The sequence below is a fragment of the Argiope bruennichi genome, chromosome 10 (assembly GCF_947563725.1).
Source record: "Argiope bruennichi chromosome 10, qqArgBrue1.1, whole genome shotgun sequence".
NCBI classification, from domain to species: Eukaryota; Metazoa; Arthropoda; class Arachnida; order Araneae; family Araneidae; genus Argiope; species Argiope bruennichi.
In genome coordinates this window covers 58238454-58253476 of record NC_079160.1, presented here as the reverse complement: position 1 = coordinate 58253476, position 15023 = coordinate 58238454, and the positions used below count along the sequence as shown (strand labels likewise).

The 15023-nt window shown below is 28.7% G+C and overlaps 1 protein-coding gene across 1 annotated transcript in view; it reads right to left on the bottom strand.

Moving 5' to 3' along the window:
- Positions 1-15023, bottom strand: part of LOC129987994 (extracellular matrix organizing protein FRAS1-like) — a 71700-nt gene that overhangs the window by 24517 nt on the left and 32160 nt on the right. The window contains exons 17-25 of the mRNA XM_056096059.1: positions 13910-14079; positions 10039-10162; positions 9734-9930; positions 5898-6036; positions 3375-3583; positions 1905-2055; positions 1608-1811; positions 1318-1505; positions 200-283 (exon numbers count right to left, since the gene is read on the bottom strand). Of these exons, the coding sequence (XP_055952034.1) occupies positions 200-283; positions 1318-1505; positions 1608-1811; positions 1905-2055; positions 3375-3583; positions 5898-6036; positions 9734-9930; positions 10039-10162; positions 13910-14079 (1466 nt within the window). The remainder of the gene's footprint in view (positions 1-199; positions 284-1317; positions 1506-1607; positions 1812-1904; positions 2056-3374; positions 3584-5897; positions 6037-9733; positions 9931-10038; positions 10163-13909; positions 14080-15023) is intronic.

The window sequence follows — 15023 nt, the reverse complement described above, 5'->3', positions numbered from 1 at the left end:
AGTCGCCAAATAATTTAGACCTGGGCCACCCAAAAAGCATTGCGCCCTACAAAGTTGTAGCCTTAGGTTTGTATGTAAGTTGGCGCAGGTCTTGGCAACATTTTTTTTTTTTTTTTTTTTTTTGCCTCATGCTTAAATTATTTGGTGACCTTTTGATTTGGAAAAGTACCTGTATTAATGAAAGTTATGAGTAACTTACAGTAAGACAAATCAAAGGATATCCAGATCTGGGATTTTCTGTCATGCCTTTAGTAACATTATCATAGTGCAATAGAGATATAACCTGAAATATAATGGAAGATTTTACATTAAATAAATACGTTTTTGTTAATATATTCTAATGTTTTTCAACAAAGAAAATAAATGTAATAATATAATGCTTTTATAGTAATGAAAGGAAATCATTTTCAAATATGCAAATGATTTAAAAATTATCCATTTTAAAGACATGCCTACTATAAATATAGTTTCAAAATCAAAGTTAATGATAAAAAACATTTCTTATTTCAGGAAAGTAAGAAATATTTGAAAATTAGAAACTACAGTAGATCACCTCTCACATTTTTACAAATTTTTAGTTTATGAAATTATGCATTTTTATAAAGTAAATTAATGATATTTCAATAGAAATAGTATTTCTATTAATGGAATGATTATTAAAAAAAATTTCAATAGTAATCAACAGTTTGTAATAATGAATTTATAATTATACAGGAACTAAAAAATAACTTTTTTTTTTCAGATTAAGATTCTTTAAAGTCTTCTCCTATAACTTTTACTATTGCTATGTAATTTTCAAACATAAATTCAGAAGATTACCTTCATATCATTATTTTAGATAACCCTTTTTAGTTTTATTTTGCAGGTATCATAAAAATATATTTTCACTATCTGGAATCATATGTTTGGTTTTAAACCTTATTACACATTTTTATATCAATTTCTGAAAATGAAATGTATAAATGAAAGATTAATTTATATTTTAAAATTATAACCTGAAATATAATTACCTGAAAAAATATTGAAAATTATTTAATAATTTTCAATATTTCAAATATTGAAAATTAATAAATAATTTTTTCTCTAATTTGGTCAACATATATAATAATTTTCATTGTTGCACTTTATTGCATTATTTTTTATAGAAATATATTATTAAAATCTCATTATATCATTCATTGTAATAAGCAGTTAAAAATTAATAATATAATATTAAAGACTATATGAATTTCAACACTTTTTTATGTGCATTTTCAAACTAAGAACACATATTTATTTGATATTTTATTTATTATAATCAGATTTCTATAAACGTACAAGAGGAACAGCAGGTAATATCAAACTTTCAGTAGATTGTACACTCGCTACTCTCACAAATGCTCTTGAAATATTTCCAATATTAGCATTTATCACTTCATCAGGTCCTAGAATGACAGTGAAACCAACCGCCCAATTTCTGCGCTTGTTATATAGAATTTCAATTTCAAAATTCTTTCTCCTTTCACCTATGATAAAGCAAAATAATTATGTATTTATTTTTTACATCTCTCTGTAAAATTTATAAATTGAAATACAAATGAGAAGAGGTCAAACATTTATTTACAAACCTGGTGTGAAAGTAATAAGTTTGCTTTTGGCATAATAGTCCAATCCGGAAGAAGCAGAACCATCAATAGTACTAACTCGTATCTTAGACATCATGCTAACATCACCATATCGCAAAATTGGTATGACTATAGATGTTGAAATATTGTTTAGAAACGTTCGCTGTGGTACAACAAATTCAGCTTTCTCTAGTTGTATTATTGTAGCTGTTTAAAGTAAAAGAAATGTATTAAAAAAATTTGAAATAAATAACATTCTGAAATAAATATAAATTTAGAATTCCGAAAAAATTAACTAACCATCTTCAGGATCAATAATTTCAACGATTATTGATTTCTTATTGCCAATTAAAGTTTCGGTGTCTGTAGCATGTGATACCACCTCCACTGTGAATGATTCTTTACCTTCATAAGTATCATCGTTGTAAACAATCACTGTACACACAGCTTCCTTAAAAATAAAAGATAACATTTTTAACTCTTTGCACTCGGAAAAATAATTCGATGCCTAATTATTCACTTAATACAACAGCTGTTTACTGTTCCAAAAAACATTATATAATTGTTTTAAGTTGAATTTATTCCACAAATTAATCTACCTCTTTTTACCATTCTGTAGGTATTTTTAACAATCAAAATTGAAAATTAAATAAATAAAGTAAGCATCAAAATGATGCAATTTCTTGAATGATGCCTGAGAGGTACCATTCGAGTGCAAAGTGTTAATTATTATCAGTAACTTATCAAAATTATTTAAAATTTCCTTTAGTTTCATGCATTTTAAATACAAGATGAGTCTTTAATTGTTCTAATATATTTCACTTAACGTTAATAATATTTATTATTTAAAATTAAATGAAAATGAAAGTGTATAAATCATATAAATTTCAACTGATTTATTCTTTGTTTATAGAATTACTAGCTTTTACCCGCGACTTGGTAAGCGTGGAAATAGATTGGAATTTATAGCATCCATGGCTTTATCTTTTGTTACTCCTGCGCATGCGTGAATTTTCAACGGCAATTGGGGCAACACAAATGTATGAATTTTCTACGCCAGTTGGGAGTAACGCAATATAGATTAGAAATTTTTAATTTCCTTTATTCTGTTTTATTTTAATTCAAAAGTACTTCAGAATGAATCCGAAAGATCGATTCATTAACAATGTTTAATTTTAAATGTATCGAACACTAAGAAAATAAACAGAATCGTTTGAAATAATAGTCAAAATCATGTTAAGCTTGATCTCAATGGCGTGGGGAAAAAAAAAACCCTTGAAGCTTTACTCATTTGGCTATTTTTGGCGGGAAAGTTAGTTTTTAATTAATAAACAATTAACCACCCAATTAAACAGAATAAATAGTAGCCTATGTCCTATTCCAGACTATAATCTCTCTCTCTGCTAAATTTCATCCAATTCTGTTCAGCCGTTCTGGCGTGATTGACTAATAAAATCCATCCATCCATCCATCCAAACTTTCACATTTATAATAGTAGTATAGATATATTAATATGGATACTTTTATAAGTGATTGGTAATTGTTTTTATGTTGATGCACATAATTTTGACTCTTATTTATGTGAAATAAGTCTTAAAAATTTCAAGAAAGGCTGGGATAAATAATTCAAAAATACTATCATTACATAGAATCTTTTAAAATTCTGAATTTTGATTAAAAAAAGACATTCAAATCCAATATATCGATATAAGTGTCACTTAATTTTTGACATAAAGATAACTTTTATAAATTCTCAGCATTTCGAATTACCTTTTGATTAGAACTAAAAATAATAACAGACGCTTTCCTATTTAGGTATCTCTCTTCAAAATCTTCTCGACTATGAGCTGTGCCGTCGTGAGTAACACAATAAATGGTTGAATTCTGGGAAGTATCTTTTGTTCTTGTTATTGGTATTTGGATAGTACCGGAATCTTCCTTCACTGTAAGTTGATCCACACCAAATTCAACCAATGGTTCTAGGAATACAGAAATGATAAGTAATAATTAGAATTTTAGGATAACTAAAACACATTTTTAAATTCATATTTATACGGGGTGTCTGCTCTTTTCGTGATCTACCAACTAATTTTGAAACTATTACAGATAAGTATATACTACTTTCAATTAAAACAAATGCTTTAAATGAAATAACGAATTATATTTTATGCTGTTTAAATAAATATGCATTATAGATAGAAAAAAAAAATTGATTTATGTAGTTTAAATTTTTATACATTCTCTATGTCAAATCAGTCATATTTAGAGAAATATTCAGGATATACCATTTAAAAAATAGTCCATTCTTTTGCAATTAAATCTGACAAAGTTATGAGGCATTTGAAGCGGTATGTTATTCACCATATATTGAACTTCACTATTTTAGGCCAACAATCGCCTCAAGAATGCACCGTAGGTTGACCGATGTATCTTCCAAGAGGCTGCGTTTGAAATAGTCTATCGTATAAAATAGTGATATTCAAAGTTTAATAATTCAGTCAATTTTGGTGATCAACTGCACTTTTTTTTGTTTAAAATGCTAAAATCTCACGAACACAGAGGGAGTTTACACATTTTTAGAGAAACTTAGAAGTTTCTTAATTAATGCTAAAAATGTAAATATTATTTCGGTAAATATTTGAATTGAATTTGAATTTTTATTCATTTGAAATTCTAATAGCCGTTTTTCTGGATTATAATTCTGCATCATGAGCTTCATGTAAGACGAGAGTTTCGTAAAGTTTCCACTCCTATTATTTCCACTTCTCCTTATTTTCCAGAATCTATCAATCGCAGTGGTTTTGCGCTTAGAAAAAGCTCTTCTCAGACAAAACAGTCCATAAGTGAAACATCATGGAATTTCCCAAATTTATATTGAAAAGTAATATATCAGGTACATAAATAAGTTTTCATTTTTTTTTCTCAAGGAATGTAATGGTACATTTCGAAGTACGGCTTATAATTTCATCTTGATGAAGCTTCAACATTTGAAAATAATTGGGATAAAGAAATAGAATTTCTTCAGTAAATCTCAGACGTAAATTTTTGCGGATAGCTGATTAAAAAATTTTTTTTTTCATTGTTCTCATTTTTACTTTCTAACTATATGAGGATTTTGTAACAATAATAAACCTCTTATTAAAAATTTCTTTGCATTAACAAAATTAGATTTGCAAATTTTTTTCTCTTCGTTTTCAAATGTATATACCTATTTTTGTTACAGTGACTTAGGCAAACTCATGCTTCATCAAAGGTCATACTGTATTTCCATTTTTCTCCTGTTAAATAATTCTCATACAGGATTTTACAAATTGTCCTGCATTGAGTCAAATGCCTCGACAAAAGCTGATGAATTATGTTTTCGAGAATTTTTTAAGCTGTAAATTCTGGTGAATTATTTTATTTATGGTTGCTACAGATACATTTAAAGATTTTTCAACTACTTCTCTGTCGTCAGATTCTTTTCTGGTTAGATTTCACATTAGAAATATTTGAATGGGATATAATTTGTCCGGATATTCATTTGTTCGTTTTTTCCATCAAAAATATTATTATATATTCCTCTATTAATAGGTTTTCCCTTTCTGATTAATAATATTTATTTTCCACTAAGAAATTCTAAAACTATAAATTTCACAATGCTTTTGAATTATGGAATGGAATATCCCTCAATAGAAATTGCAAAAACATGTTTTCAATATACAGCTTGTTTACACACAATAATTTGAAAGAAGAATAAATTTAAAAGAAGCAGACGATATTTCCCATTTCAAATAATAAGCTGTTTCCAGAAATTTTTATTCCAAAACATTTGCTTTTTTAAAATTCTTCATTGGAATCGTTCTAAAAATATGTATTTTAAATATATACCCTCTGTATTTTACTAAATATGACTAATAGAACTGGACAACTATATAAAAATTTTGGAGTCATCATTCGTTGAGTACATTTTAAAAATCAAACAATATAAAATGTGATTTTTTACAACATTTAGAGTGTCTTTTCAACTGGAAATATATGCCTATATCTAACTGAGAAACAGTAGTTCTCTATGAATAATTGTAAAATTTCCAATTACAGCAAGCTTTTTGGCATAGCTAAGTCAATAGAAATGTTAGATTAAAAAAAAAATTCTTAATAAGAATTTTTTTCAATGCACTTATTTTACCTTAATGTAAGTACTGAGATTATATTAATTGATATTCTAAAATTATCCTGCTTTTTTCAGAATTTCTCCTCAATACTCAATCAAAGAATCTAGTATATTCCTTACAAATTATTGGTTCTACTTACTCAACTTTTCTTTCTTCAGAGGAAAAGACAACATATTTTGATCTGATAAAACACATCCAACTGGATTATTCAAGAAGATAATGATTTTTTCATCTTCTGAGACAGAGTTCTTCTCAAATGTTAAAGGTAATTGGCAATCCTGAAAAAAATTTTGATAATGATTATATCTATCAAAGCAACTTATAAGTAAGCAATAATATTTAAAATAATTTAATAAAATTATTTAGAATATAATATAAAATATAGAAATTGAATACGAAGAATGCATATAGAAATTGAATACGAAGAATACATATAGAAATTGAATACGAAGAAATACTTCAAATATATTGGAATAATTTAAAAATAAAAAGAGGACACTTATTTTTTACAATGCTTTGCTATAAATAATTATTAAATATTTTGTAACAAACGCTCTGTGAGTAGACAGAAATACTGAAATTGTAGTCCTTAGACGATTAAATCATTTTCATTAATTAAAAAAGTATTTCAATATATAAGATGCTGATTACTCTTAATAATTATATTAAAATTATAAATGAATGATTTAACAGACAATTTTATGGTATATAAGGAATAAGCAAATAATTCAAAGTCTGTTTACATTTTTATCTACGACAGCTTCTTTTAAAACATTTTTAATGTAAATTAGCAATATTTTATGATTAAAAATTATTTATTTGAAAAAATAATATTTATTACTTTTCAAAATCCAGTATATATATATATATATATATATAAATCTCATGTCACGGTGTTTCTGTTAGTACTCCTCCGAAACGGCTCGACCGATTTTCATGAAATTTTTTATGTGTATTTGATAGGTAAGAGAATAGGTCGTAAAATATATTTCATAACTCTGTGTAATTAGGGTGTTCCTATCCACGTTCACCGTACGCTGAGGAGATCAACGCCTGCTTGAAATCCTCGCCACTGTGACGTAATGTTGAAACAGTCCAGCTGAAAATAAACACGCCCGTCCAAATGCTATCCATCTGCTGACACACTCTCTGACCAATTGCTATATATCGGCGATGGAAAATTTGCTGTCTATGAAAATATTGGATGCATAAAATTGCCCACTAATTTCTGCACTGTCGTTGATTTGCAAAATGCTCTCATTGACCGCATATTTCCCGATGTACGCACATAATACATAAATCATGCGTGGCTGGCAGAAAGAACCATTTTGGCAGCAAAAAATGTGGAAGTCAACGATTTAGACTTTAAGATACAGCAGTCGTTGCCAGGTGACTTGGTATCATACAGTTTGTGATGCTAACGAAGCTGTAAATTATCCAACAGAGTTTTTGAACCCACAGGATTTGTCAGGCATGCCACCACACCTTCTAAGATTGAAAGTTGGATCTCCGGTTATTTTACTTCGGAATTTGAACCCACCATGGCTGTGCAATGACACGCGATTGGTCATTATAAAATTGATGAAAAACTTTATCGGAGCCACCATTTTGAATGGTAAATTCCTAGCAGAAAATGTTTTGCTGCCACGAATTCCAATGATTCTCACAGACGTGGCAATGGAATCCAAACGCGTTCAATTTCCTATTAGATTCGCATTCGCAGTGACAATCAATAAGTCGCAAGGCCAAACGATGTCTGTTTGCGGCTTAGATTTGGGCACACCCTGTTTTTCACACTTGGCATGTTCTCGCGTGGGCAAACTATCGAGCTTATTTGTGTTGACTAAAGACAGACTGAGAAAAAATACCGTACATCGTTACTCAATTACTCTTTCTTTATTTCATTTTTATATATTAGGACAAAAAATTTGTTACATTTTTCACTTTACGTTTAACTTTTAAGAGTTCAAACAATGTATATGTTCGTTACGTTAATTAAATACATTGTATTGAGAAAATGAATGGTTTTGTTTTTATCGGCGATCATCATCTACAGCGCTCCATTCCTCTTTCTGTCATAGATCCCAACCCCACACACTTACAATGCATTCGTTAACAACCAAAATATTCAATAGAAATAATTTATAAGGCAGAACAACGTTTGCCGGGTCAGCTAGTATATATATATATATATATATATATATATATATATATATATATATATATATAACAAGCAACTCAGGAGGGAAAGATATAGTGTAGGATGTGGTTTTAGCACAAGGGCTTACTAAATTTTTGACAGTTTTTCAATCCAGTTAATTTTACATCAAAAGAATTTCGGCATTTTAAAAATATTTACAAAATATGAATGAATTATACCATTTACCACGTACCAAGTAAAGAGTATCACGCGAATGACTATTCAGAATAGGTTTCATCCAGTGCCAATAGATATAGTGCCTGCATGTAGCTTCTTATTATAAGCATTCAAAAGCTCCCGTCGTGAAGAAGTTGTGAGTACTCCACGACGATGAAATGCCGGTTTACAGGTATCAAATTATCAATTAATTATCAATTTTTCGGTGTGATTCCACAACCAGTTTATTTCCCTTATCTCGTTCCGTGTAATTTTCTTCTTGGTTGAGCACCACGAGTTTATTAGAAGTGAAGCGATGGAATTATAGAAAATTAATTAAATCAAGCCTGTAATTCGCATATAGAGAGTTATTTTTTCCCCCTAACTCCGATGGACCACACATAATACACAAGACAAGGGTGGTAAACAAAATGGATGCATTACCAAAATTTATATACAATTATCGCTACTTTTCGACAGTGAAAATTCAAGCATTTATCATATCGGAGGATTATGTTTACAATCCCCACATTGCCCCCAATAATGTGAGATCGATCTTAAAGTTGCTTTGAAGCTCCTCATTAATTTGGAAATTCTTTGAATTTCCTTTTAAAGAAAGAATATGGAACAGGAATGTCTAAACATTCACTCTCCAAAGTCAGCATTTTGCTACGATGGTGAGCCAATTCGTTGCTCGTGTTTCCGGTATAGTTCGTCAACGGATTCTGAGACGACCGCATTTCAACGACTCCATCTCATTAAGGGGTGAGACGCGGAACGATGAGTGCATTTCCGGTATTCCCTTTGACATTGGATTTTCCATATCACATACTAGTAAATGTAAACATTTTCTTTCATCTTTCCTTTCACTTCTATTTTGAAAAATTAAACCCATTCTAATGCATGCGCAAAAGCGCGGAGGGTTTTACAATCCGTTGCTGAACTATATCACTCATTTTCCTTGGGCTATGCGATAAATCTCGTTGAACAAAATCTTTTGTTGTTACAGACTTGCCTCCTTATTCCCCTTCATCGAGAACACGACTTAGAGACGAATGGTTTTTTTTCCTTTCCCATCCCTTCTCAAAATGGCAGATGTAGCTAATAGGCCAAAGTTTCCAGACTAATGAGGAGCTTCACAGGAACAATGAGGCCCTTTTCATTTCATTGGTGGCAACATTTTTTGAATATGGGATCAGAAACCTGATCCACCGACATAATAAATTTCTGAATCTTCCCGACGATTGCGTCGAAAAATAACCATGATTGTACATAAGTTTGGTTATAAATTCCTTTTTTTTCAACTCTATTTTAAATAATTTATAGGAATATTTAAAAAAAATCTCTCATATTCTTTTTCAATAGAAAATGATAAAGCGTGCATAACAGCTCAGAACAGTTACTTCGAAAGAAGTACTAAATAAACAGATTTTATATGCATTCCATTTTTCCATAATAAAATGAGCTGTAGATTTTTTTTTTTTTTTTGAACGTTGAAGTTTGTAATAGAATGAAAATTTCCTGATTTCCCATTAAATATATTTAAAACTAATGCATGAATTACAACAAGCTATACATTCCTAAAACGGAGGAAGGTTTTGATATATATAACAACTTACCGCACTTTTTTCATATGGTTGAAACTTAATTTCTTGGAGAGAAAGCAAATTCTCTTCGGAAGATGCTGATAAACGTGCTCCACAAAATAAGACACATTCTTTAGAAACGTCAACTCCTTCTCGTAAAATAGTCACAGTGATATTTTTTTGCCCCTGAATTATATCACGGTGCTCTTTTTTTAAGGACACCCTAGGAACTGTGTGAAAAAGCATATTAATAAAAAATTTAAAGTTTGAGACTAAGCAAAGTTTTAATATACAGCAGCATCATTCTTTTAAGACAAAAAAAAAAAAATGAGTTATACCATCATTAGGTCCATTTATAATCACAGTAGTTATGATATCATTCTTAAGTTTACCAAAAGGATGAGCATTAGACAGAATTAATTGGAAACTTTCCTCCTCTTCATATAAGTTATCATCAATAATCTGAAACAAAATAAAGCAATTTTGAATCTTAACTTCAGAAAAATAAAGCTCAATAACTAAAAAATTTGACTGAATTTTATTTACGTAGGATGTATAACTCAATAAATGCAAAATAACATATTTATCAAAAAATAAGATGTAATTAGGAGGAATAAACATGAACATTATTTCTAAAATATTCCTAATATAAATCTTATAAGAGAATTATCAATACAAACCAAAAATCAAGCATACTTTTTCTTGAGAAAGAAAAATGGACTTAATGCACTAGAAATTTTATTTATTTCCTGTAATTTTGGTAGTTGTTGAATTATATGGGGTAGTTGTGATAATGGTTCTAAAGAAATTGAATGCAGGTAAAGTTTCCAAAAAGTGGAACATGCATTCATCTCCTTAACTATTGCAATTAGACATGTACTTTTAATGAGAAAAGTTTTAACAAATAAGGTACTCAAATGTACCTTCTGTAGATGAAAATAACAAAGAGTTATAAAAATTTAATTTTTATACTGTCCCCATTGAAAAAAAAAGAGTTAATGGGTAAGTTGTTTTTCTTACACACATTTACAAGAGTGTGTGGCAGATTGGGATGATGCAAGGATAGAACCTGTGACCTCGTGGTTCGCAGCCCAGTAACATGATCACAATACAAAAGCAATTGCTCGGGTAGCGTAGCTGTTAACTGGCTTATAAGTTTTCACTACAAATGCAAAGTTTCATTTTATCTGTAAAATTTGATGACATATTAACAGGAAAATTTATGGACTATCTATACTTCTCAACTGTATTTGAGGGAGAATGGTAATTTTCAGGGATGATATACAGAATATGAAAAATTATTAAAAGGGCAGAATCAGAAATAGAAAATAATTCTTTAAAAAATGGTTAAATAGAAAATTAATTAAAGTGCTTAAAAAATTGTTCAAAATGAACATCTTCAACATGTATACAAAATTACACCCATTAAACAATACTTATGTATATGCGAGGCATTTCATCATTTGTGATATAAAGACACTTTTTTTTTTAATTCATTGGTAATGATCTTAAGAGCTTATAGAGCCAAAACCAATTCATCTTTTAGTTACAGTTCCAAAAGTGATAATTTTAAAGATTAACGTTTTTATTTCGATTAAAAAATTAAAAATTAGCTTGTCCAAAATGCATTTTTCAGGAAAGAATAACTTATAAGGTTTTTACCTACGGTAAGACCAAGTTGCAAAATTCTAGATGTCAAATAAGCAGTTGTCCATATAACTGCTGTATCAGTCTATGGATTCCATGGTGAATATTAATGGATAATAACATTTATGTTGAAGTATTCTCTATATTTTTGATTTTAAAATGTTGAGTTTTGAACTGACGGTTTATAAACCAGCATAAGGATAAATGGAAAAAAAAAAAAAAAAAAAGCCAGAATGTCACTTTTTGCTTCATGTGTGTAACGTCTCATTCCACTTTGGGAAAGTAAGGATTCTGTACTTTATAATTGTTAAATCATTCTGTAAACACACTTTTTAGAAGAGCACCAGCAATTCAGGAAATGATGTTTATTTTCTTTTATAATTAGACTGACATTATTGTTAGAATGACAATAATGTCAGTCTAAACATTCCTTATTTTTGATTTTGAAAGAATTTAGAAAGCATACAAATACGAGGAAAGAATTTTCTTTTCTTGCTCGGGATTCCAGTACTTCTCTGAGATGCATTAGATGTTAAATTTTTCAAAGTTATTCTTCCCTTTTTCATAAAGCTGATGTTGCAACAATCAAAATGAACAACATTATTCGTGATGAACAAATTTCTTTGAAGTCATGATGATTGGATGATGTACAATTCGATAAATATTTACATGGGATTTTCTATATTGAATAAATTTACTTCTCTGAAATAAATGTCTAAATTTGTGATCAGTCCTTCTAAATTTAAAAATAAGAATATCTCTGCAAATTTTGTAGACAGAAATATGGAACTCTGTGTATGCATAGATAAAAGTAGAAGAAAACATTTTACTAATTAACACTTTTGTAATACCAGTGTCGTATAAAAATTTAATTTTTTTAAACGTTTTATTGTCAGTGTTCACAGAAGCCAAAATGTTTACATACAATTATCCATGTTATTTAATGATACATTGTAATTGGAAATATATGTCTTGGTGCATATTTAGTGAAATAACTTCTTTGTTCCATTTTTTAAAGATACCTTTTATATACAAAAAAATATACATAAGTATTTTCTAAATAAATTCATAAATAAATAAATTTTTGCATGACCAAAAAAAAAAAAAAAAAAAAAAGGAACTCCAGCTTGAAATAAGTTTTAATGGATTCTTAGTTATAAAATACTGGTACAAAATCTAATATAAGAATAATTATAATTCAAACCAAATTTTTGGAATGAGAGTTAGGAAAATATCCCGAAAGAAATTTAAATACATGCATTTGAAAAGATATGTATTTTTATATAAGTCGGATATACATATATATCCGACATATATACATATATATCCGACATATATAAAATTTTCAAAAATCTTATTTTCTCACAAGTTAACAGGATCAAAAGGGTTTGCAATAATAAAAATTCTTATATTGAAGCATCAAATATCCTCCTTAAAAATTTAATTAAAAATGATTTTCCTAGAAATTACTGTAAAGTCAATTTTTTAATTAAACAAGGTATGGTTTGGGATTAATCTTTTGGCTTAAATAAAAATAGAAATTTACTTGCATATTGGATCACTCAATAGATGGCGCTGGGTGCCTACCTCTGTTTACATAATTTACCGTTAACTTTCAAAAACAGGAAATCACAATCGATTGTTTAAAGTTTCGTTCACTGTTGGATGGTATGTTCTGGCCTTTTCGTTTTTAATTTTAATTCAGTTTTTGTTTTTATTGTTATTGTTTTTATTGTATTTTTACTTTGTGGTTTTTTTTCTAATTTGTTATTTTGTATTTCCTTTCTGTTAAAATGGTATATATCTCTTGAGCATAATTTCGGGGGATTTTCGGGTCACGAGGAATCATTATTAGACTTAATGTCTGTATGTCCTCACAGAAAAAATCCCTTTATTTGAATCCCTGCCTGAGGGTGACCCTTGAAAAAGTCTTCAGGCCGGATTCTTTTTTAATATTTTTTAATAATTTTTTTGGTTTAATTTTTATTTGGTTTTTGTTTTTCCTATTAACTTGATTCTAATACTTTTGTATCAATTCATCTGTGTTTTAGAAGTAGCTGCAATTGCGCTCTCTAAATACTATGAAGTTCCTTTTTGGTTTTAGTTTAAATAGGTAATAAATTTTAGTTGCGATTTCGAAACTGTTTTGTTTCGTTTTCATTTTAGTTTCGTTTTCAAACTTTTTCTTACTTTAGATTGATTACTCATATATATCCGACATATATATATATCGGATATACATATAAATATGAAATAATTTATAGTCTTTGTATTTTCTGTAGGCGGTTCAAGGTCACATTTTCTACCTCATCATTGGGTGTCTGGTGCCAGTAACACAGTAGAAAATGTGACCTTGAACCGGCTACAGAAAATACACAGACTATAAAATAAGTCTCAATGTAAAATTAAAATTGATTAAAAACTGATTCGTACTTTCAAGGAAATCAAAGAATAACTGAAATATTATTTTTTTATAGTTCTAATCATGTAAATTTCTAATTTAGAAACTTTAGAAGTGGTTTATTTTCTTAAAGTATGTACTGAGTCCATTAAAATCTATACCTTTACGCTACAAGGAATTTCAGACGCTCCAGCGGGAAAGGTTATGTAAGATTTATAATCTGCAGGACGACTTTTATAATCTGAACCCGTTTCCAATCCAAAAGCACTACTTCCCTGTGCTGTCAAATTTTCAGTGGTGCACATAACACTTAGTTCATGCCTTAGATCACCTGAAAATAGAAGTGAACCATTAGTAAGGAAGGGGAAAAAAGGAAAAGAAACACTATATTTTATAATTGTTCTAATGTAATTATTTTTTCAAAATGGAAGCTGAAGAAGAATGGTACTAAAAAAAATCCAAAAGATTAAAAACAGCTATAATAAGAACAGCAATAATCAATAAAAAAAGAAGGAAGAAAAGTAACAAAATAAAAAAAAGGAAGTGAATTATTTGTTTATTTATATTAATTATGCCTTACTACATGCTTATACTATCCGAGCAATTTGATCTGTTTAAATGTTTAGTGTTTCCATATTCATTAAACTTACACAGGGTGTAGCAGAAACCTTGACCGCGACTTTCATTCCTTAAATATTGATTATAGACATATACTGTAGATTACAAAGCTGCGTAAAAAAAGTGCAAAATGTTATGAAATCGATTAAAATTTTCAGCGGATTAAACTTTAAAAAATACAAAATTTCAATTTTTATATGGACCCCGTACAAAAAATTTCACAGTGAGTAAAATGCCCCATCCTTTAATAAAGTCATGTACAAAATTTCAGAATTTTATCATGAAAACTCTCAAAGATATGTTAAAACAAAATTGGTGAAGGGTCAATCACAAATTAAAATGCAAATGTTTACAACTTCACTGCTGATGACTCGACACAGGAATGTATCCTAAGGAAATAACATATGCTTGATATCTTTAGTTTTAAATACAAATTTTAAAAACTACGCTTCTTGAAAAATACTTTGAAATTTTATATCATGAATTGCAGAACCCAACTTAAAAATAGCACAGTCAATGAACTTAAAAAAAAACTTATGTAATCTTTCCTTTAAGTTATGCAATATTTCTTTTAAGTTATTATTTCTGCAAATTTTTAATACTTTTGAACCAATAAATAGCAAAATTATTTATTTATTCAATCATTGCTTTCTTTGT